The 22668-nt window shown below is 53.5% G+C and overlaps 8 protein-coding genes across 8 annotated transcripts; 5 read left to right on the forward strand and 3 right to left on the reverse strand.

The window, feature by feature from the left end:
• Positions 1 to 628: 628 nt before the first annotated feature.
• On the reverse strand, positions 629 to 1150 carry AYO21_00198 (hypothetical protein; the record flags this gene model as incomplete). Its single annotated transcript, XM_022650188.1, has 1 exon — positions 629 to 1150. One exon carries the CDS (start codon positions 1148 to 1150, stop codon positions 629 to 631), a length of 522 nt encoding a protein of 173 aa, XP_022517514.1.
• A 1254-nt stretch (positions 1151 to 2404) lies between these two features.
• AYO21_00199 (hypothetical protein) lies at positions 2405 to 6037 on the forward strand (the record flags this gene model as incomplete). Its single annotated transcript, XM_022650189.1, has 2 exons — positions 2405 to 2803; positions 2855 to 6037. 2 exons carry the CDS (start codon positions 2405 to 2407, stop codon positions 6035 to 6037), a joined length of 3582 nt encoding a protein of 1193 aa, XP_022517515.1.
• A 363-nt stretch (positions 6038 to 6400) lies between these two features.
• Positions 6401 to 8440, forward strand: AYO21_00200 (hypothetical protein; the record flags this gene model as incomplete). The annotated part of the gene is made up of 5 exons (XM_022650190.1): positions 6401 to 6437; positions 6491 to 6802; positions 6909 to 7231; positions 7303 to 7405; positions 7482 to 8440. 5 exons carry the CDS (start codon positions 6401 to 6403, stop codon positions 8438 to 8440), a joined length of 1734 nt encoding a protein of 577 aa, XP_022517516.1.
• An 884-nt stretch (positions 8441 to 9324) lies between these two features.
• On the forward strand, positions 9325 to 10659 carry AYO21_00201 (hypothetical protein; the record flags this gene model as incomplete). Its single annotated transcript, XM_022650191.1, has 1 exon — positions 9325 to 10659. One exon carries the CDS (start codon positions 9325 to 9327, stop codon positions 10657 to 10659), a length of 1335 nt encoding a protein of 444 aa, XP_022517517.1.
• A 1741-nt stretch (positions 10660 to 12400) lies between these two features.
• On the forward strand, positions 12401 to 13773 carry AYO21_00202 (hypothetical protein; the record flags this gene model as incomplete). Its single annotated transcript, XM_022650192.1, has 2 exons — positions 12401 to 12413; positions 12485 to 13773. 2 exons carry the CDS (start codon positions 12401 to 12403, stop codon positions 13771 to 13773), a joined length of 1302 nt encoding a protein of 433 aa, XP_022517518.1.
• Positions 13774 to 14582: 809 nt separating this feature from the next.
• AYO21_00203 (hypothetical protein) lies at positions 14583 to 16615 on the reverse strand (the record flags this gene model as incomplete). The annotated part of the gene is made up of 2 exons (XM_022650193.1): positions 14583 to 16029; positions 16077 to 16615. The coding sequence occupies 2 exons, from the start codon at positions 16613 to 16615 to the stop codon at positions 14583 to 14585; spliced, it is 1986 nt and encodes a 661-aa protein (XP_022517519.1).
• Positions 16616 to 17461: 846 nt separating this feature from the next.
• On the forward strand, positions 17462 to 18432 carry AYO21_00204 (hypothetical protein; the record flags this gene model as incomplete). Its single annotated transcript, XM_022650194.1, has 2 exons — positions 17462 to 17873; positions 17954 to 18432. 2 exons carry the CDS (start codon positions 17462 to 17464, stop codon positions 18430 to 18432), a joined length of 891 nt encoding a protein of 296 aa, XP_022517520.1.
• A 1045-nt stretch (positions 18433 to 19477) lies between these two features.
• On the reverse strand, positions 19478 to 21375 carry AYO21_00205 (hypothetical protein; the record flags this gene model as incomplete). The annotated part of the gene is made up of 2 exons (XM_022650195.1): positions 19478 to 19753; positions 19822 to 21375. 2 exons carry the CDS (start codon positions 21373 to 21375, stop codon positions 19478 to 19480), a joined length of 1830 nt encoding a protein of 609 aa, XP_022517521.1.
• Positions 21376 to 22668: the final 1293 nt, after the last annotated feature.

Consider the following 22668-nt stretch of genomic DNA (forward strand, 5'->3'; position numbering starts at 1 on the left):
TGATCAAGGCATGTGATGGTTGGGCCGGTTATATGGAAGAGGCGGTACCCCTCTATCTTTATGTGGTAAACACATGTTCGATGTTCGCCAGATGACAGGAGTTATGCTTGATAACACGACACGAATGGTGCTTAGGAACTTGAGGATCTGGACTAGCACAATGTTTTGGTGGATAAGACGGTCGGAGTCTGGCCAGTCAGTATCTTATCAAATTGAAAATGTACTCTGCATAATGTGAGACGGCCCTGAATTATGAAGGCATGAAGAAATTGCTACTCGCTAGTATCGTATGTTCTCTGCTAGAGACATTCCTGATGCTCCGTGAGAATGGCTCCGCAGCATATCACCTGAACTCGTATCCAACCCATTCACACGATATCGTGATCTCCCCAGGGAACAGCTTCGCCCTGATCGGACTTGATTTTGCAACATATATCAACATTATTAACATGGTGAAACGCCGGTAACGCAACTCGAGAACCTTCCGCTGCGAGCCCGAAGGCGTAGTCTCTCTCGTCTCAGCAGCCTAGTAGTGAAGTTGTTTCGCAAGTATCACCCTGACCGTCATATCACCTCGTACATTACAATCAAAGGTGCATCGGATCTGATCTGTGGCCACCTCCAAGCCTCATTTTGCCAGGGGGCAACTGGCCTCTGCATCCTTCTTGCCCGCTCCGTCCTCTGTGGGGACTATGGCGTCCTTGAAGACCGCAAAGCTGGACGGCGTCTCCTCGAGCACGGGGAAATGGAAGCCGCACTGAGGACACTGTTCGCGGAGCACGGCCTGCTCCTGGGCCAGGTCGTACTTCTTGTCCTGGGCCAGGTTGCAGACGGGGCAGATGCGGAGGAGGCGGGTGCCGACCAGCTCGAAGTTCGTGATGATGTCCTCCATGATAGCGCCGTTGGCGGCCCACGTCTTACAGTACTTGTGGTAGACGTTCTTGTGCCAGTCGTACAGGGCGCCACGGCTCGTCCAGAAGCTGCACTCGTTGTACCAGCTCCGGTCGTCCGGGTGCTCCCACCAGGTCAGGTGGAGGAAGCCGGGCAGCGTCATCAGGTGACGACGCGTGTCGGCGAAGAGGACTTTGAATTTCTCGTACGCGTCCGGGCTCGAGAAGCGCACCCGCTGCATGGACAGATAGATGGGCATGGTGGGAGGGGACTAAGTCGAAACTCGAGATTCTCCCTTGGAATAGGTGCCAAAGAAAAAAAAAAAGGTTCAGAAAGCGGCTCAGTGATTTTCCAAGACAATGAAGATATTCTGGGTGTTTCGCGACCCGACAGAAGCACAAGACCTGAATCCCGGCATCTTATAACAAGTTCCAAGAAAACGACAATCAATCACCTGTTGTTACCTGGGGGAATGGCACAAGTAAGGATCCGAGGATTACTTTCATGATGAATCCAATTGCTCCGCCCACGGTTCTGAGCAGCGCAGCCGAGAAACGCTGTTACTGTGTCTTGAGATAGATAAGCGTCGGCCTGCCTCGTGGTCACTTACCTTTTTGTTGCTTATGGTATCGACTGATAGCGGAAACCGAGACTTGCCCCAGTTTTTTGGGAGTAAATGCTCCAATACCAATGATATACCGAGTAAACCCTGCCTTTACTTTGTAGGCTTGGGGTATCGACAGCAGCCGAGATGCACAGATGGGGATCCAATTACCTGGTCCTGCTTTGCTCATGGCATGCGGAGAGGGAATCCCCCGCCCCCTTCTCCTCCCCATGCCTAATCGGGACGGTATCCAATCAGAGGGCCAGTCAGTATTCGGCTGGAACAAGACTAGATCAACTCCACGCCAGTCCGACTGCACAATGATATGAAATGCGGGCTTTGCCGATTGAACATAATGCAAGTTGCATCTGCAGTATGTATAACTGTAAGCAGGCAACAGAGTGCCATACTTCGGCTGTATGCCTTCGTTCTCGCGCAGATCTGTCACATCGTCAGGAGCATCATGTACCTCTGTCTAGGCAATGGAGATAAGAAAAGATACCAGGTGAAATGGCTCTGGTTGCATTTCGCTAGCAGAGGGTCCAATTGTTCGCCATCTTTGTTGTCCGACATGTCTCAGACTCTCTCTCTCTCTCAGAAGGATGACCGATGCTAAACCAAGCAGCATGCTGAGTCTTGGTAGTCCATTAGGTTGCAGGTAGCTCGTAATTGATAAAGGAGGGGTACCAGGAGGGAAATGACGTTGCGGGTAACTTAGCCGAGGAACTAGTGTACTAGCTTTGTTCCCACTTCTTGGCATGTTCGAACAGCCACATGTGTCGCGTCATGCCCTCGCGCAACCGCGTCCGTCGAGATCCTGTCGACTCTTAGCCTTCACATTTCCTGTGGTATCCCCCCCCCACCTCCACACCCTCCGACGTATTGATTCGAAGCGAGACACAGAATCCCATGGCTCCTCGATCTACCCGGCGGTCGAGACCTCCCGACTCTGACGAGGATGAGTCGAGGCCGGGTACCCCTTCGTCCACCGCCACTAATGACAGCAAACGTAGACGACGACATGCCACCTCTGTCGACGATGACGGCTCACCCATACGGCAACTGACCACCCCCTCGGCCATACGCAAACCACATCTTGAGGGCCATGGTAGTAGCAATGACAATGCCAGCCGCGCGAAAGGTCACCAGCCTGGAGCCATTGTCCGGGTCAAACTGACGAATTTTGTCACCTATACCTCCGCTGAATTCTTTCCTGGACCGAATTTGAACATGGTTATTGGGCCGAATGGTACCGGGAAAAGCACACTTGTTTGCGCCATCTGTCTAGGCCTTGGGTGGCCGCCTCATGTGAGTTGCGGGTTGAGTACTGCCTCTGACCATTTCACTTATGCATGCTAGTATCTCGGACGCGCGAAAGAACCTGCAGAATTCGTCAAGCACGGCTCCCGCGAGGCCATCATCGAGATTGAACTGCAGCGGACGACCAAGCTCAACAAGAATCCGGTGATCAAAAGGGTGATACAAAGAGAAGGCAACAAGTCCAAATTTTTTTTGAATGGAAATGCATCTTCAGGTGCTGCTGTCAAACAGTTGGCGAACGCGTTCAACATCCAGATCGACAATCTCTGCCAATTTCTCCCCCAGGACAAGGTCGTCGAGTTTGCTCAAATGAGTCCTACGGAGCTGCTCACCAGCACGCAGCGAGCCGTGGCCGGTCCAGAAATGATCAAATGGCACGAGGACTTGAAGAAGCTCCGCAGCTCCCAGAGCGATGGCATGACGGATGACAGAGATGCCCGAGAACAACTGCAAAACCTGGAGAACAGACAAGCAATGCAACAGGCAGAAGTGGAACGCATGAGGGAAAGAGCTGTCGTCAAAAAGAGACTTGCGAGCTTAGAGAAATTCCGACCGTTAGTCCACTACCACAAAGCCAAAGCAAACTTCATTGCCGCGAAAAATAGGATGGGGGACCTAGCGGAAGAGCTCAAACGTCTCAGAAAGGCGGCGGCACCTGTCCTCCAAAGCCTTGACGCCAAGAAAGACTATGAAATCCAGGCACGAGCATTCAACGCTGCATGTGAGAAGGAGTTAAGCGCAAGTTTCAAAGATTATGAGCGCAAAGCAAGGGTCGTCGAGGAGAAACAAGGTGTCATCGACGACTTGAACAACGAAATCCAGGCAGAGAAGAAGAGCATTCCCGAAAATAGGGCAAAGTTACAACGAGAACAGATGAAGCTACAGGATCTGAGGCGAAAGAAAGCAGAGGCTCCAGAAGCATTCGACTCTCAAGCCATGAATAGCGAGATCCAGGAGCTGAGGACGCGTCTGCGAGCATTGGATGATCGGAAAAGTGACCTCGAGTCACGGAGGACAGAACTGGGAGATCGAGCTGACAGATCGGTCAAACAATTCAGAGTCCTGAAGGGTCAGCTCGCAGGACTTGAGACGCAAGTTGGCCAACAAGAAGGTAAACTGGAGAACTTGTCACGGGACACTTTGAAAGCTTGGAGGTGGATTCAGGACCACCGCGATGAGTTCACTGCTCATGTGTACGGACCTCCAATCGTGGAATGTTCGCTTAGGGATTCACGCATGGCCGATGTGGTCGAGTCTTTCCTGCAAGTTAACGACTTCAAGTTCATCACAGTCCAGAACAAAGCCGATTTCACTCTTCTTCAACGCCAGTTGTTTCAAGGTCTCAAGCTCCACGACGTGAGCCTCCGTGAGTGCGCCACTGATAGCCTGGAGCAATTCCGTCCACCCTTGACCGGGCAGGAAATGGAGCGGTTCGGGTTGAGCAGCTGGGCTTTGGATCATTTGCAGGGCCCGCCAACCGTGCTGGCCCAACTCTGCTTTGAAAGATCTCTCCACAGGTGTGCAATCAGTTCCAGGGAGCTTACTCAACAGCAGCATGATGATGTGGCAAAGACACCTATACAAAGCTATTCTGCTGGGAGAAAGACGTATCATTTCATACGACGCGCGGAGTATGGTGCAGCAGGCACGTCGGCCAGAGTGCACGACATACGTCAAGCCAGAATGTGGACCAATCAGCCAGTGGACATGGGAAGAAAAGCCGCTTTGCAACGACAGATGAATGAAGTGAAAGGGGAGCATGAAATGTTCAAGTCTGAATCAGAAGACATCGACAAAGAAATCGCGCAACTCGAGGAGAATCAAAGACTCGTTCACGAAGAGATTGAAGCCAAGCAGCGAGAAAAGGGCGCGAAACAACAGGCCCTCGCAGAATGGAATGCCTTGGATCCCAAGATCCAAAGCTACGAAGACAAGATCCGCATTCTCAGCGAAGCGCTGACCGGGGTCAGGGCTCGGTTGAATGAGCTCAGCGACCGCCATGATGCCGCTCTCCTGGACAAAACGGAAGCCGTCCTCGACTTTGTCGATGCCTCGAGAGACATCAAGTCGAAGACGGCGCGCTTGCTTGAAGCAGAGATCTTCCACCTGGAGGCAACGTCGGATTTTGAGGTGTTGAAAACACACAACGATCATATCCTCCGTAGCATAGAAGAGAAGGAGGCCGAGCGAAATACTGCAGAGCAATTCTTCAATGAGGAGCGCAAGCGAGCCAAGGACATTCGCGATGTCGCCTTCAAACTGAGGGCAGAAAGCGAAAAGGCTGCAGAGGAAGGCGACAGCAGCCTGATTGAGCTCATGGATCATATAGTCCAAACGGTCCAAACCGAAGAAAACCTGGACGCTGAGATCGACGCCGAGAAGGCTAAGTTGGAGCTGACCGAGGGTGGTAATGCTGGTATCATCGCTGAATTTGAGGAACGAGCCAAAACTATTGAGAGGTTACAGAGCAAAGTTCAGGAGGGCGATCGACGCCGGGAGGAGTTTAGACACGCCATTGGCACCATCCGGGCCAAATGGGAACCTCGACTGGAGGAAGTGGTGTCCAAGATCAACGACGCCTTCTCCGATTCCTTTGCACGCATCGGATGTGCTGGGCAGGTTACGGTGCACAAGGCATCCTCTGAAAATCCCGCTGATTGCACTGAGGAGAACGGCGGAATAGAGAACGGGTTGGACTTTGCTAACTGGGCCATCCACATCAGCGTCAAGTTCCGGGAGCAAGAGCCACTGAGTCTCCTAGACAGTCACCGGCAGTCGGGTGGTGAAAGAGCAGTCAGTACCATCTTCTACCTCATGGCTCTGCAGAGTCTAAGTCGAGCTCCCTTCCGAGTGGTCGACGAGATCAACCAGGGCATGGACCCCCGAAACGAACGCATGGTGCATGGTCGAATGGTCGATATCGCGGCGGACGACGGCGGCAGTCAATACTTCCTCATCACACCCAAGTTACTGAGTGGGTTGAAGTACAGACGGGGTATGACAGTGTTGTGCATTGTCAGTGGCGAGAACATGCCCGCGGCCAGAGAACTTGACGCCAAAGGCAATTGGCACGATGGACCCAAGGTTGATTTCCGCTTGTTTGTGAGACACGCGAAGGAGCAGAAGATCGATGTCTCGACTGACGGGAGGAGGATTGACTCGGATGTCGCTATGACGGGAAGTTTTGAGAGTGCGAGTCAGTCTACCGCTGTCGGCGCCTAAAACGGCAATCAAGGGGTACCAACTACAGTGTTCAACCATGTCTGGGATGAGGTTTCACCGGCAAAATTATGGATATAGACTGTGTGGGCAGAATTGGTCGGCGATGACCCAAATGAGGCATGAAGGATGTAGTTGGAATCGCCGTTTTGCCGAGGTCTTGTGAAGTATCGCAGTATTTGCCTGTTGGTTTCTCCGCATCCAACTTGACCGGTTTGCCTGCGCTGCACGCCCATCACCCGGTGATCATGGCCGACATAGCCGGACGCACATCTCTTTGCTCTCTCTTGATCTTCTTGATCCATCCCTCTTGTCCTTGTATGTACGGAGCTGGCGTTTTGCGAGTCGCTGGTGTGTGTGTGAATCATGGTGCTGTTCAAGTCTCCTCATCCGCGGATAGAGAGTAAGTCAAAATCTGGCCACCCGTCACTTGTTCCACTGGACAGGTATACCCAGGGAATCGGGGATTTTCGATCAAGGCTGACCGGGAGCGTGCTGGGACAGTCCCCGAAGACATCACGACGTGGGAATGGGTCTTTGAGTCGAAGGAATTCTCCCCGCTACTCAAGACGCCGCGGGAGCCGTTGGCCGCGTATGTCAATGCCGTCACCAAGGAACGCCTGGACTGGGATGCCGTAAAGACTGCCGCCACGCAGTTGAGTACCGCCCTGGTCAAGGAGTATGGATTCCGGCCGGGCGAGACGATTTCCCTGTTCAGCACCAATACCATCTGGTATCCGGTTGCGATGTGGGCCGTGATCCGAGCAGGTACGTTGTGGTGAATGAGTTTCCTATCTCTCATCTCTTTCGAGATCGAGAGCGATCACGGGAAGGGAGATAAGAAGGCTTAGAGGGCTGATCCTGGACGATGTAGGTGGAAGAGTCAACGGCGCATCTCCCGCCTACACGGTCGAGGAGATGACCTACGCCCTCAAGATCGCAAAGACGAGGTTTCTAATAACGCTGCCAACATCACTGGACGTGGCACTGGCGGCTGCTCGAAATGTCGGCATCCCTCGCCACCACGTCTTCCTGCTGGAAGGCGAGGCAGATGGGTGCATCAACATCCAGGACCTCATGAAGCGCAGCGAGAAGTATACCCCCGACCCGCCGTACCGGGTGCCACAAGGCAAGACCAACAAGGACATCTGCGGGTATTTGAATTTCAGCAGTGGAACGACGGGGTTGCCAAAGGCTGTCAGTACCCAACCCGTGATGGAGTAATGTGCTGAGCGAGCGAAGATGGCTGACGGGGAGAGACGATACAGGTCATGCTCTCGCACCACAACATCATTGCACAGTGCCACCAGCTCAGACAGATCCAGGCGCCTGGGCCGTACAAGATCCTGGCCGTCATGCCGTTGTTCCACAGTACGTGTCTACCCTTGCCCCACAAAGATGCAGGGAAACCATGGTGAGACTAACCGCCGTCCCGGATGGATTTCAGTTACTGGCCTGGTGCGATTCTGCACATACCCGATCTTCATGAACGGTGACAGCGTCATGCTCCCGGCCTTTAGCATGGAGTCGATGCTCCGCGCCATCTGCGAATTCAGAATCGAAGAACTCATCCTCGTGCCGCCCATCATCATCCGGCTCGTCCGCGACAAGATCGTCGACAACTTCGACCTGCGCCACGTCAACCGCTGGTCGTCGGGCTCGGCGCCCATCTCACCGGAGATAATAGCCTTGCTCCAGAAAAAGTTCCCCTGGACGGGATTCCGCCAGGGCTACGGTGCTACAGAGTCGACGGCGTGCATTTCGGCACATCCGCCTTCATATTACGACTACAAGTATGCGACCACGGGAGGGTTATTGGTCGCCAACACGGTAGCAAAGGTGATTGATCTGACCACCGGGAAGGAACTTGGCCCGGGGGAGACGGGAGAGATTCTTGCGCGGGGACCCCAGATCGCGATGGGCTACCTGGACAACCCAGTGGCTTCAGCCGAGACGTTCGACAAAGAAGGCTTCTTCCACACGGGCGACGTGGGCAATATTGACGCCGAAGGGCTGATCCACATCGAAGACCGCATCAAGGAGATGATCAAGGTCAAGGGCCTCCAGGTGCCGCCGGCCGAGCTGGAGGATCTGCTCCTCGGACACCCCGAGGTCGAGGACTGCGCGGTGCTGGGCATCCCCGACGAGTACTCGGGCGAGCGCCCCAAGGCCTACGTCGTGCTCAAGACCGGCGTGCGCGAAAGTGAGGAGGTCGGCCAGCGGCTGTTGCAGTTCGTCAAGGAGCGCAAGGTTAGGTATAAGTGGATTGTCGAGATCGAGTTCACGCAGCAGGTCCCCAAGAGTCCGACGGGCAAGTTGCTGCGGCGGATTCTCAAGGCCAAGGATAAAGAAGGCAAGGATAGAGGGCTGAGGGTCAGGGACGAGCGGGAGAGGGCACGGCTGTGATTGGGGTGTGTATACTTTCATGTATACAACCACACAGCGTCCTATCCGTCCAGCGTGCACTTTTTGCCTGGCTTCAGTATTCCTTTGGCTAAGGAGGAGGAGGGAGGGTCTGATTAGAAGACAGTTTCGAGTCTCATGCCAGCTAGAAAGAGGGATACATAGTAGATTAGACCCGGTCAAAATACACCATGTCTGGAGAAAACATCGTAGGTAACTCGATACCGAATCTTCTTCCCTCCCCCCCGGGGGACAAGTTTCTACCAGGCTTCAGTTTGACCCTGATTATCTCGCCAAGTTCCCACACGTTCTATACGACCACTTGACTATTATATACTTTTGAAGAGCAGCTATATTTAGCTGGTCCTCTTGATTCCTCTCTTCCTGTGCCATGACGTCGCGCGCTGCGCACCAGGGCACACAAACCCTTTGTGTTTTGAAAGTGGAAAGTCATAATCCCAAAGACAAATCCCTCTGGAGGTGGCCCTTTCTACCCGTGAAACCATGGTAGAGTCGTACACTCGGCATCTACAACGGTCCAAGGAGATGGGGCGGAGAAAATATGGCCCGCATGTATCTGTCTGTGTCCATCTGTTCTGAGGCGTCGCATTGTGCCTAGGGGGTTAAACGAAGCGAAAACGAAACGACTTTCTCACCCGCCCTCCCAAGAAACTGATTTCGGTTGTTAAACGAGCCGTGTTCGTCAAACTCAAGCCCAATTCGGGCGCAAATAAAAAAGAAACCAATCCCCAGCTTACAAAGGGCAAAGGGCCTCTGTTCACCGCGACTTTGGTTCTTGGGGCCTCGTTTTCTTTTGGCCCCTCGTTGCACACGGGGAACATCAACCATCGCTCTTTCGAGCAAACATGGTGCCGGAACTCTGAGGAATGGAGTCCTCGACCAGTAAATCGCTGACCCGCATCAAAAGGGAACTGGTACCTATCGAACCAAAGCCTGCCATCCTTCCTCCACCAGACGTGGCTCAAGATGCAGGAGACAAGGAAGAAAACAGGCGAGATGGCAAAAACTTCAAGGACCTGACGCGCGAGGAAAAGCTGCTGGCCATTGTGCGCCACAGTGTTCGACCATTTTCAGACCGACTGGATCCTTTTGCCGCTCTGCCCGTGAGCCTCGACCGCTTCCAGGAGCACCTCATCAGCTTCTACCTGCTCTACTACCCCAAGGCCACGTATGGGTTCAGTCCTCGACTGCGACCCCACCCGGTGGCCAGCAACTTCTCCATTGCCCTGACCACGCCCCCGTGTTTTCAGGTCATCATGGCGCGGTCGGCCCTGTACCGGATCTCACTGAACAAATATGCCACCGACACGGAGAAGAGGTCGCTCGAGCTGGCCGTGATCCGGCACAAAGGCGAGGCTCTGAAAATGGTCCGACAGCTGAGTGTCAGGGCGAGCCCCAACCGCAAGGACGACCTGTTGGCGTCCATCATCAGTCTAGGCACGTTTGATCGCCGGTCAGGCTCTCAGGAAGCGGCGGGCATGCACTACCAGGCGGTCAGAAAGATCTTGAAGACCACTGGGGGTCCTCTCGCGGTCAACTCGGTGCTCTTGTCGCGCGTCATGTGTTTCTTTGAATGCATCTACGGGACGAGCCCAGAAAGCTACATTTGGGATGTTTCGGATCTCAAGAGGCTGGTGCACAACTTGAACGTCTTCCTGGAGAAGCTGCGAGAGTTTGGGCAGTCGCTGTCAAGCACCAGCGTCTTGGCCGCTAAGGGGCCTCGAGAAGCTGACATCGAGGTCGTAGGGAGACGGAAACACCCCTTCGAACTCCAGGAGGGGTCGACGTTGCTTGGGTTGGTGTCCCGACAGCCTCCGCCGGACGCCGAACTCACACAGCCGCGACGACTTGAGTTAATCTTCCAACTCACATGCCTGCTGACGCTGGCCATGATCACCATGGACCTGGCCGGCGATTTCAAGGCGTTACAGACATATATGGACCATCTGCACCAATCCATCGAAGACCTGCGGCTGGCGGGGCAGAGCTGCAACAACGCCATGTGGCAGATCCAGGTCAGCGACCACAGCGAAGTCCACAGCCGGCGGATCTGGCGGGCGGCGAGTTTCGCATGGGTCATGAAGCACTGTTCGTACAACGTGCAGCTGTCACTGAAGGAGTGGCTGCTGGCATTCTTCACGGGCAAGGGCGTCGAGAAACCGTACTACTTGGGCTCATTCCATTTCAGCTACGCGACCTGAGTTGATGGGTGGGTTTAGGTTCACGGCCCTGGCCAGACTCGCCGCATGCTCCTCCGTCCTCGGGTAGTGGGACGGACGGACGCGATACTGTCACGACTTGTGCACGAGTACTCCGTACTCGGTACCGAGCGAGTATGTAAACACACGACTCAACACGTGGGAAACTTGTCTGTTTCGGAGGCGAGGCTTCAAGGGGGGAAAACACGTCAGATTAGCTATCGATAATCCCGAGATACGCCAATCGCTAATCGCGGGAAAGTAATCGATAAAATGCTGCGGGTATTTTGTCAACCCGTTCGGTGTTACTCTGGTGGCCCTTGTATTGGGAGGAGCGTTACGGACACGGTGGGTAGAGAAGACGAGACGAGACGAGATGGTGAGGGTAACACTACTTGTACTGCTTGTAACACCATAGCTGGCTGGTTGGTGTCACCAGTGTATGTTGGTGCAGGCGAGCTACGAGTACAAGTATGTACCTCGTAGGGGTAGGAGTAATAGGTAGGGGCTCTGGTATGTATCTGGCTTAGGGGGGTGTGAGGGGTTCATGGTGATACCCATAGCGCTCACTAGGGGTGTCAATACAAAGCGATCCGCAATCCCCCATATTGCCTACATGCGCGAGATACTCGGTGATCAGGAAACACGTCCCCTACTTGGTACGCGTTTCTATATCTGGAGGCGTCGCCAATCATGCCGGGTATTAGGGAGGGGTTGATTGCTTGTACCTTTAACTAAGTGACCACCTACGTAGGTATGGTGGCAGGCGTGGCAAGGTAATTTGGGTAGTGTGGGCGGCGAGCGGCGGGTACCTGACGATCGCGCTGAGGCCTAGGCCATACTTGAACTTACCTACCTACGGGTAAGGCTAGGTGGAGAGGTACCTAAATAAAGGACCTCGTACCTAACAAGTACAGTACTACGTGCGCAGGCATGTTCGGTACTCGCATAGTCAGTCACCTTGAGAGGGACCTCAGTGACCCAAGAGACCTCGTCGAGACTCGTACTTGAAAGAATGTCATGCTGACTGACATCTGCCACCCTCTCCCTCCTGGGTGCCTCCTCGCATCGCATCAGATCATCATCGTCAGGTCTCCAAGGCTAGCCGGCTAGGCGTGCCAGGCACCCGGATTCAGGATCGTCTCCCATTCCTGTCCCCTTCAATCCCCTTGCAATTTCAGCATGACGCCTTGACGCTCTAAAGCTTCCCACCAACCACCATCCTACTTTACAGTTCCATGCGCTCCGCTCTATCCATTCCATCGTCTCCACCATCCACCCTCCCTTCACTCGTGATCCTCTCTGCGCTACTTAGTACATTATTCCTGCCACTCCACCCTCACCACCACACCACACACCACCTTCATTCCCGAACATGTCTTGTTAAACCACCACCACCACTTAATACCTACGCCCCTCCCCCCAGGCACAGACCTCATCAATGTGCATCCTGGGGCCCTTCCCTCTTCCTCATTCCTGCTGACACTATGATCACCGCGATGAAATGCATCATATCTTACACTTTGTGCTATTGAGCTCGCATTCACCCATGGTCACTCCTTAAAGAATCAACGCACTCACCCTTACGGTTGTCACTCGTTCACTCAACCAAACAAAGTCACTCGTTACCTACTCGCACTCAGTCTTTGATTTGTCCTAGTTCTTATTTCCAGTCATATCTTCACCATTATCATTGGATCCAGCTATATCTCTCGCAAAAAAAAGGAAAAAGAAGATAGAAAATATGTCAGCCAGAGGTACGTACACCCTTTCGCCAAATGTACACGCAGGAGGAGCATAAGTATACTCACAATCCCTGGTTCCATAGACGGTGTTTCGACCATCCATGGCGTCCCTACAAAATACGTCTCTCTCCTCACGCTCGTTGTCCAAAACTCCTCCCTCGTCCTGGTTATGCGATATTCCCGAATCCTGCCTGGTCCGAGATACCTGAGCTCAACCGCCGTGGTGCTCTCCGAAGTTCTGAAATGTATAATATGCTTGTGCGTCCATGTCAGCGACCAGCGACACCAACACCGGTCCTCACAGCTTCCTACCCTCTCCGATGATGCCCCTTCACACTTGAACCCGACCAACTACGGTCTCAAGCAATTGTGGACGGATATCTTTAGTGTTAAAAGCGGCTTTTTCAAGCTTCTTGTCCCAGCCATTCTATACACCCTGCAGAACAACCTCCAGTTTGTTGCTGCCACCAATTTGGATGCCGCCACCTTCCAAGTCACCTATCAATGCAAGATCCTGACCACAGCCCTGTTTGCGGTGTTGATGCTGGGCCAGAGCCTGTCAGCTCAAAAGTGGTTATCCCTTGTCATCCTCACGGCCGGAGTAGCCTGTGTGCAAATACCTTCGTCGACAGCCGCGGTCAACACGCAGCAAGGCAATTATGTGGTTGGGATTATTGCTGTGGCCATTGCCTGCATTTGCTCGGGATTCGCAGGTGTCTACTTCGAAAAGGTCCTGAAGAACGGCCAGACCTCGTCCATCTGGGTTCGCAACATCCAGCTGAGCGTCGGCTGTCTGGCCATTGCTCTGACCGGGGCACTGGTCTGGGATGGTCAGGCAATCCGGGAGAAGGGCTTTTTCCAGGGTTACAACTCTGTGGTTTTTGCGACTGTCTGCATCCAGGCGGCGGGCGGCCTCATTGTGGCCATGGTCATCAAGTACGCCGACAACATCCTCAAGGGTTTCGCCACCTCCCTCTCCATCATCCTCTCCACCGTTGCCTCGATCTTCATCTTCAACTTTGTTCCCACGATTTATTTTCTGTTTGGTTCCATATTGGTGTTCTTGGCCACCTATTTGTACAGCGTCCCCGAAGCGCCTAGAGCCATTGAGGGTACCGCTGCAGATCCATCCGAAAAGAATCCGATTCTCGTGGTGGAAGATTACGACGTGGAAGACGGATCGAGTTCGAGGACCACGCAGAGGCCGTTTCGAGATGACAGCGATCCTGAGTCGAGCGACGAAGCCAGTCAAGACAGCATCAGCATCTACGAGCCGGACGATGGCAACTATTCTCGAAACTTTTCGCCGTCGTTGATTTCGGCTTCCACAATGGAAAAGCAAATGCTCCCAGAGTTGGGTCATGTGGCGTGATGGGTGACGCAGAGTCTGAAATTTGTACCATTTATGTGTTTTGAGTATGAAGGATCGGCAGTTGGTTGTCTTGCAAGCTTCACAGCGGGTTTATTTGAGAGGAATATGCTGGCTGCGAAAGGGACGAGACACTCTCGCACCACAATCTGTTTTTTTGGAAATGCGACATGACTTTTGGATACCAGTTACCCGGTGGAGTAGAGAATGGCGTTTGTTATTAGCGAACTAGAAATGGACATGTATGGTGCATGTCGATGCCCAAAGGAGGTGCACAGGATCAGTCTTATCGAAACCATGATATCCCTATATCCCTTGCAAAGTCGCCAAATTTCAAGGCTTTCAAACCTTCAAAAGTCTATCTGCTTGTGTATGTGAGTGAATGAGTCTATTCCTGTAATGCTCGTCCGCACCGATCTATGTTGGTCGGTGGGTTAGTTACTTATTCCCAGCGGCGGATGGGATATACTCGGAATGATTTACATGGCACTAGGTGGTCTCGTAGCCTCGTAGCATTGCACCCTTGCACCCTTGCACCCTTGTTGCCTTGTTGCCTTGTTGCCTTGGTAGGTGGGTGGGTAGATACATAGGTACATGATACATGATAGAGAAGCACAGAAGCACAGAAGATGGTCAATACATATATGTATATACGTACAAGTAAAGTACATGCTTGGCCTTGATAGGGTGCCAGACATCAGAAATCAGATATCAGGATACTCGCGATTCTGTCCACCTTTCCACCTGTCCAACTATTCATCTACATAACTATCTATCCATCCATCCATCCACCTTTCTGGATACATAGATGGCTAACCCGCCACCCAAGTCCCATTCCCAAACCACACGGCCGGAGGGGTGAAATCGCCGTACCACTCTCCCGCGCCGCCAACCGCGTGCCTCTTGACGTATGCGAACCTGAAAAACTCCGGGTTGCCTGGCACCACGCTGCGCCGCGTCCAGTGGAAGGTCATGTCCTCCGCATCGGCCCAAAAGGCTTGGAAGCGCAGGACGTCGTTGACGAGGACGGCGATGCCGTCAAATGAGAACGAGGACGACGTCACTCGGTCAAAACTCAACGTGAGGTTCTGCCCAAAGATGAGCGGCGCGGTACGTAGCAAAGGGACCTTGCTGCCCACGGCGGCGCCGTCTTGTAGGAGCTGGCCCGGCGTCTGCAAGATGCTGTCGAACCCCCACCGCGCGACGCCGTTGAGAAACAGCCCGACCAGGATGCCCTGGTAGAGCAGGCTCGGGCGGGTCTGGAGCGACGTCCCCGGGAGCAGGATCAGCGCCAGGATGTAGTGATGGATGCGGACGTTCATGCCGGGGATCAAAACCAGCGCCACCAACACCGCGCCCACGACGCCGTAGAATGCCAAGTACCGCGGCATCCGACCTTCGCTCCGAAAGCACCAGGCCTGGCCGACGGCGATGATCAGGAGGATCCCAACAATCAGACACAGCGCCAGGATAGCGCCAGGCTGTTGCTTCAGGTCGTGCGGGGTCAATCGCGATATCGGGATGCGGTCAAAGGTGACGTTGTTCAATGCGCCGACCCAACAACCCCCGAGCCAGAGGACGGTCCTCTCGATCGGGGCCCTGAGATCGGACAACGTTCGACGGACGCAATACCGATAAATGACGTGGCCGACGAATGCGGCTGGCAGGAACCGTCGGAACGCCATCGACACCACGTCCGCGTAGTCTTGGTAGAAGGGGGGATCCGATATCAGGGCCACGTGGAAGAAGACACCCACAAAGATCGACCAGAAAAACGCCGCCGCAGAGGTCACAAAGACGGAAAGGACCGAGGTGACCAGGATCGACGTGCCCAGGAACATCCAGCGAGAGTCTCTGCACGCACCACTCGCCAAGTTGGACGAGTTGAAGGAGAAGGATAGCGGGAAGTTGGATGGGAATCCAATACTGCTGATACCGTGGGCATCGACGCTTGGGAAGTTGGACCGTTCTCCAGCACGCAGAAGCATTCCACAGCCGCCCCGGGAATTGGTGGTGATGCCGGCATGGATTGCCGCGGCACATATGAATGAATCACCGCGGTAGATGGCAGAGGCCGGGTCGTCGAGAGACTGCGGCCCTCCGACGACAAGGCTACGATAATTGACTTGCTGAGATCCAATATAATGAGGCTCGAGTAACATGACATCTTTACACCCAGCCGGGCAAACGAACGGAAAGTGATTGTCCTCGAAAGGGCGACACTCCTCGCCGTCCAATCCACAAAGCGTGCTATTAAGCCTGTACTGGTCAGTGATGATGACCGCTCATGGCATCCGGACACATACCACAATCGAGCTGTACAGTCTAGCCTGGTTGGCTGGCCGTCGACAGAATCAGTGCTCGATACCACCGCCCTTCGAAGTGCCAAAAGGAACAGCCCACTCCACAGAACATAGAGCGTAACCAGAGCAAACACCTTGAGCCATTTAGTTGGCAAGAGCCTGTCAATGAGGTGGTCGCACGCATCTTGGAGCCATTCGGAAGAATAAATCCGAAAGACTCGAGGCGGTTGTGGACCTTTGATCCAGCTCAGCACGGCTCGTAAAATAGACTCTGACTTATAGAACCGGTCATGGCGAGTCCAACGGAAACGCTGATCACCATCTGACCGTTCCGACAGCTCCTGAGGTGCGAGAAGAATGCTTGCTTCTTCGTGGTCATAGTCTTCCAGTCCAGCAGGACCGAGAAAGTTCTCGCGCCCAGAATCGTCCCTTGCAGATTCGACGCTGTTGAGGTTGTGCAAAGAATAGCCCTGATCACCGTTCCCGGATGAGGAAGACGTGGCAGAAGGCTCTATAGAGCGCGATAATGCTCCGTCCGACATTGTATGTACTGCCTTTCAGTATCCCGCTGTCCTTCCCAAGGACTCAGCCAGACGTATATTTCTTGACCTGGGCGAAAATGTCCAAGGTCAAATAAACGATAAACGATTGCAGTTCCAACAGAGGTAATAGATGGCCAAAACAGGTCTGCCCAAGCTCGCCACCAGCAACATCGTGGGTGGCTCCAAGTCCTTGGAAAGATCTAGGGGTATCTCATAACAATTGCTGCATGTTGCTGTTGCTGTTGCTGTTACCCCCTTCAAGTCGATTGAGCAGCAAAGTCCAAGGCTGGAAGACGCAGCCAGCAACACAGCCACAGCCTCGTCACATTCCAGCCAATGCGGAAGGTCTACCGAGTACGCGTATATATGTGGAGCCTCGTCCCCGATACGCGTATCGATATATACGAGGCTCTTTACGAGGTCCCCCCTTCTGGATCCTCACGCATATCAAACCAAATCTCTCCATTTCCCTCACAGCCACCCCCTCTATATCCTTTCAGCTAGACTCGATACGTCGACTTACCCGACGCATTCAATCCGCGACCTTGTCATGGTTCCACCATCACAATGAATAGAGACGCATTATCCGCCGGCCAGGCAGGCAGCAGGCAAAGCAAAGAATGGACAGGACAACATGAGATGGGTACTAGGTATATGTGTATAAATTGAAGAGATTTGAACCTTGCAGTCCTCGTCTCCTCTACCCTCATGCTTTAGCCATAAAAAAAAAAAGAGAATTGCCTTCTGCGTCGTTCATTGCATCTGCATTTCTACTGCGTTGACTCCCATCCCCTTCTCTTATTACCCGCGAGAAGACTCTCGTCTGAACAACTTCAACCGACAACAATGGCAAACGACAACTCGGACTTTAAACTCTACCACTACGACCCCTCCCTCGCCGCAGCCGTCATCTTCGTCACCTTGTTCGCAGTCGCGTCTTTCCTGCACACGTATCAGCTCATCCGCACGCGGACCTGGTTCTTCATCCCCTTCTGCGTCGGCGGGTACTTTGAGGCCATCGGATATGTTGGACGGGCGATCGGGGCTCAAGAGACCCCGAACTGGAGCGTGGGCGGCTACGTGCTGCAGACGGTCCTGATCCTCGTCGCTCCGGCGCTCTTCGCGGCCACCATCTACATGGAGCTCGGACGGATCATCCTGCTGACGGACGGGAGGAAGTACTCGCTCATGAACCCGCGGTGGCTGACAAAGACCTTCGTCGCGGGCGATGTCCTCTCTTTCTTGATGCAAGCCTCTGGTGAGAGATCCTCTACCCCCGCCTTAGATAGCGCACGCTCTTCTGCACGATCGACTGATACTAACCATCACATCCTGCAGGTGGAGGGATCATGTCCAGCGGGACCGCGTCGTCCATGGACACGGGCAAGAACATCATCATCGGCGGCCTGGTCGTGCAGGTCATCTTCTTCTCCTTCTTCGTCGTCGTGGGCCTGATGTTCCACGTGCGGATGCACCGCGCGCCGACGTCCAAGGTCCTCGCCGACGTCGACATCGCCACCGCTTGGAAACGACACATCTACAGCCTCTACGCCGGCAGCCTGCTCATCCTGATTCGGTCCCTCTTCCGCCTCATCGAGTACGGCCAGGGTAACGACGGCTACCTGATCTCGCACGAGGTATTCCTCTATGTCTTCGACGCCGTGCTGATGCTCACCACGATGCTTCTCTTCGCCGTGTTCCATGGGAGCGAGCTCAACGCACTGTTGAAGCCCGGGAGTGGCAGGGCCGTCAGGAGGGTCCTGTCCATCTACAACCTCAAAGATAACAACAGACAGAGCGTCCTCCTGCGATCTTGATGGGAGAAAGAAAGAAAGGCAACTATCGCCAATGTTTTGTTTTTGATGTGTTTGCAAAAAAACAATATCAAGAGATGGATATTTTGGCAACGGTGTACTGGCACTGGTTACATACATACATACACACGGACGGACGGACGGACAGACAGACAGACAATGGGGCGTTTTCCCTCCAGAAAGAAGATACAAATTTTCTAGGGCTCGTTTTAGTGACGATATATTATCCCCGCAGGTCAGATTCGCAAGTTTTGTTTGTTGGGTTTTTCATTGGAGGGAGAGATAGAGATAGAGATTGGATTATTGTTTTTACTGTCCTTGCCGGCGCTTGAAGAGCTGATGGGCGGTTACTCGAGAATGATACCGCAGCACACCACATAATAATACCACACAACGCATGTTCTAAGCCGCCCGCAAGAGAGTCGCACCTCTGACTGGAAGCAAAACAGCGGGATAACGGACGGGTATCCCACGCCGTGTACATGGTAAAGTATTACACATGGCTAGAACCAAAGTACGAGGTAATCGAGAAAAAGTGCTCTCGCTTACAATGACAAGGAAAAGAAGAGAAAAAAAAACAAACCGGTGCCTCTGCTCTTTTTTTTTTCGCCTTTTTCTGAAAAAATCCTCAAGTTCTCTCTATATATCGCCTCGTAAAAAGCCCTCGTTGACCGAGTACTGATGTGATGATGTATCGTGGTATCTTCTATTTGAAAACATAAGGTTGGTTGTGGTACAAACAAACATGGCATTCCCCCCTCCCTTTCAATTGGGAAGTGCCAAACTTTGGTGGCAGAGGACACCATGTATGTATGTAATGTCCATTGTTGAGGTCGAACCATGGGGCCGGCGTGCCTGGGGACACAAGCCTCGCGGATCCATCTCATGGCTTTTGGCTGCTGCCCCAATTTCCCAGATTTGCTGAAAATAAGTCAAAGTCTTGCCTTGAGCTGAGTCCAATTGTCCCTCCAGTATCCAACATTTGCTACAAACGCTTCTGAATTGCATCAAAGTAAAGTCAAGTTTGAGAGGAAAAAGCACCGGGACATTAAAAGTTCTCTTTGCCCCAGACGAAGCTGAAACCCTTGTCGCCTTCACTGTACATGTTACACAGTATGTGTAACTGCGAGCCCAGACCTTTAGGACCACAGAAGAATACACCCGCCTCGCCAGGAGAATGCAATTTTCGGATGGCCCGGAAAACCATGTCCCAGTTCGGACGGCCAAAGTTCGTCGGCGTGCGTAGCCCCGTAATGGCGTCTGTGTCACTGCTGTTGAGCATGATGTTGTTGGCGTCTGCGGCAGAGATCTTGGCGGTGAGATACTAAAGACGAAACCAGTTAGCAAAATGTGGCTGAACGAACATGTCTCAGGAGAAAAGGGAGAACATACAGCGTGGATCTCGATGGCGTGTTGTTTATCTTGAGCTTCGATGGCTGTGAGCAAACTCTTGAACCACTCCAGTGACCCAAAGTCGCGGCAAATCCAGAAGAAGTAGACTTTCTTCAACCGTGTCTGATTGTCGCGACCTTGGCTCATGCGGTACCAGATAGACTTGAGGATGCTGGCAAATGGCGTCACTCCGATACCCGCGCCGACCAGCACTGCTGTCTCAAACTTGAACACATCCTCCGAGGCGGATCCAAACGGTCCATCAACGTAGATCCGCGGAAGAAGCTTCTGCAGCCCCCCAGGAGCCATGGATACAACTTCGGAACGAGGCTTTTTGCGACCATCTCCTTTACCGTCGCCCCGGCCTTTGCTGTCCTCGCAACCGAGCGCTTTACCGAGAGCTTTGGTGAAGTTGCCCACCATCCGTACGTGCACCGAGATATAGTCTTCTTCTGGTGCAGACGTCAGGGTGAACGGATGGTACTGCCAGATCGAGACCTCAGGGCAGCAGAGGAAGATATATTGGCCCGCCCGTGTCTTCGTCTTCTCCTTGTGCATCTGGATCTCCACAACATTGCTAGGGTGTTGGATGACCTTGGTGACGAAGGTCTTGTGTCGGCCGCGGATCTCGCGAAGAACTCTCTCCAGGAGATACGCGAAGCCTCCGTACATCCAGTATTCCCAGAACACGCCCGTCCCGAAGCAGAAAGGTGCGGTATCGGACTTGATCATGCAAAAAGCGCCATGCACGGACCAGAAGACGAAGAACACGATGAAGAGGTGGTGGACGGACCAGAACCGCTCGTAATTGGCGCGACGAGGCTTCTCGATTGACGTAAAGAGCATCGCCATCAAAGCAAAGAGCATAACATAGCCAGACCAACCCGGGCCTGTGACAAAGTTTGCTTTCAGAAAGCCGACGAAGCCCAGGTTCTGCTTCGCCGCGAGCTGAGCAAAGTTATTCCAATGCGCAATGGTGTGCACCCAGGTGAAGAAGACGATCGAGTAGGCGACGAGTTTGTGGAAGGTAAGGTTCTTGTCGAAGGGGACAATGCTGTTCAGGGGCGTTTGACGGAGTAGGGATATCAGCGTCCGGCAGACGGGGAAGAGGATCAAGGCGACGTCGAAATGCAGGACCAGTGCGGCCGACCTCGCAATGGGATATGTGATGCCAAATGTCGCCCGCGCCCCAGTCAAGTTGTCCTTGAGTTGGTAGTTCATGAAGCCGAAGCCAAAGACCAGTCCGTGTACCAGCACGAACACTCCCACCACTATCCTCCTCGAGCCCTCGTTGACCATCCACCTCTCAAACTTCTCTCTCATGTTCAGGTCCCGAGGCGCCTCGCCGCTCACCTCCCCGGACAGCAGCATCCTCGACAGAGGAGTTGATCTTGTGCGTTCCGTCATCGTCGAAGTGGTCGACGATGTGTTTGACCTGGCCAACGGCTTCTCGATGTAATACATTGGAGCATTATTGTGCGTCGTAGTGTTGGACCGTCCCAGCGGCTTGTCGTAGAAGTAGGAAGGGTAGGGCGGAGGCATCGACGTGTCCATGGCATGCAGATGATAATGTAAGGTCCAAGAACTGCGGTCTAGAACTACCTGATACGATTTTGTTTCCAGGACTGGTCCACTGCACACTGCAATTCGGTGCCAGATGCTGCGGCAGGGTTCGGACTCGAGACGGTCTTCTCACGACTTTTTCGAAACACAGTCTTGACACAGTATTAGTATGAAGGAAATCACCGGTTCGCTAAGGACTTGGGTATACTTGCCTCGTACAAGTCGGATACCTGGGGGGTTTCAGCGCCGCACGAGCCTGTCTCGGCGTGTTAGAAGCGAAATGAAAGTGGTTCAACCCCGAATCTATGCAAAAAAGCGAAGACGTCGCACCGGGCAAGTGAAGAAACGAAGATGATCAGCACAAGTAAACAGAAAGACCAAGGGACCAGGACGATCGAGAAATAGGGCCACAGTTGTAGTACATTTTCCCCTCCCCCTTCGGCGCTTCTCGCTACATAATAGACATCGGCGGCATGACAGAGTTTGTCGACCTTTTTCCTGCAGTTTTCAGGGGGAGTTGTGGCAGGTGTAGATCCCGCAGGCCAGAGCCCACAGACGGGGGAAGCGGTGCTCAATCGGGGCACAGAGCCCAGTGCTTGAATATCCACATAGTTGCCGAGGAGAGCGTGACAGACGTCGAGACCCGATCAGAAGCGAAACCCAGACGCTCTTGACGGAGCCTTCGAGACCGACTTCGAAAAGGTCGTAAGGAGGCTTCGAAGAACGATGATTTGGCGGCGATGCGTGGTGGATGAGGCTTGGTGAAACGCGCCAGGGGTTGGGGAGGCCCCGAAACGGGCCAGCCGGTGCAGAAAAACCAACTCTCTGGACGTCTCGTTGGGGTTTGCCGCTCAGCCTCCTTGTTTCAGTTGATGCAAGGCTTTCCTACACATGCGCATTGGCATGTAACGTACGACTGCCATTATTATCCACCAGGCCATGCGACTATGACCAAGTCTGGATCACCTTTCGGAGGGCACGTGCCTGCGTACAAGACTCGTAGGATCGTAGGCCTCGCAGCCTCATCCTCCGGAGTGTGGCCTTCGCAGCCCGAAATCCCCCTCTAATTGGGTGGCCCGGTTTTGTCCCATCCACCTTGACCATGCATGCGGTCATTTCGCAGCCTACGGATTACTCCTTGTCAGGTTGGGGCAAGGCGGCTGCAGCATCAAATCTCAAGCGTCACCGCCTGTCCAGACGTTGACATCGAGGTTTGAAATGTGAATGGATGGAACTGAGACGATTGAGCACGACGGTGGCCAAGAGGATAAGAAACCACATGTT

This window comes from Fonsecaea monophora (assembly GCF_001642475.1).
Source record: "Fonsecaea monophora strain CBS 269.37 chromosome Unknown Scaff1, whole genome shotgun sequence".
NCBI classification, from domain to species: domain Eukaryota; kingdom Fungi; phylum Ascomycota; class Eurotiomycetes; order Chaetothyriales; family Herpotrichiellaceae; genus Fonsecaea; species Fonsecaea monophora.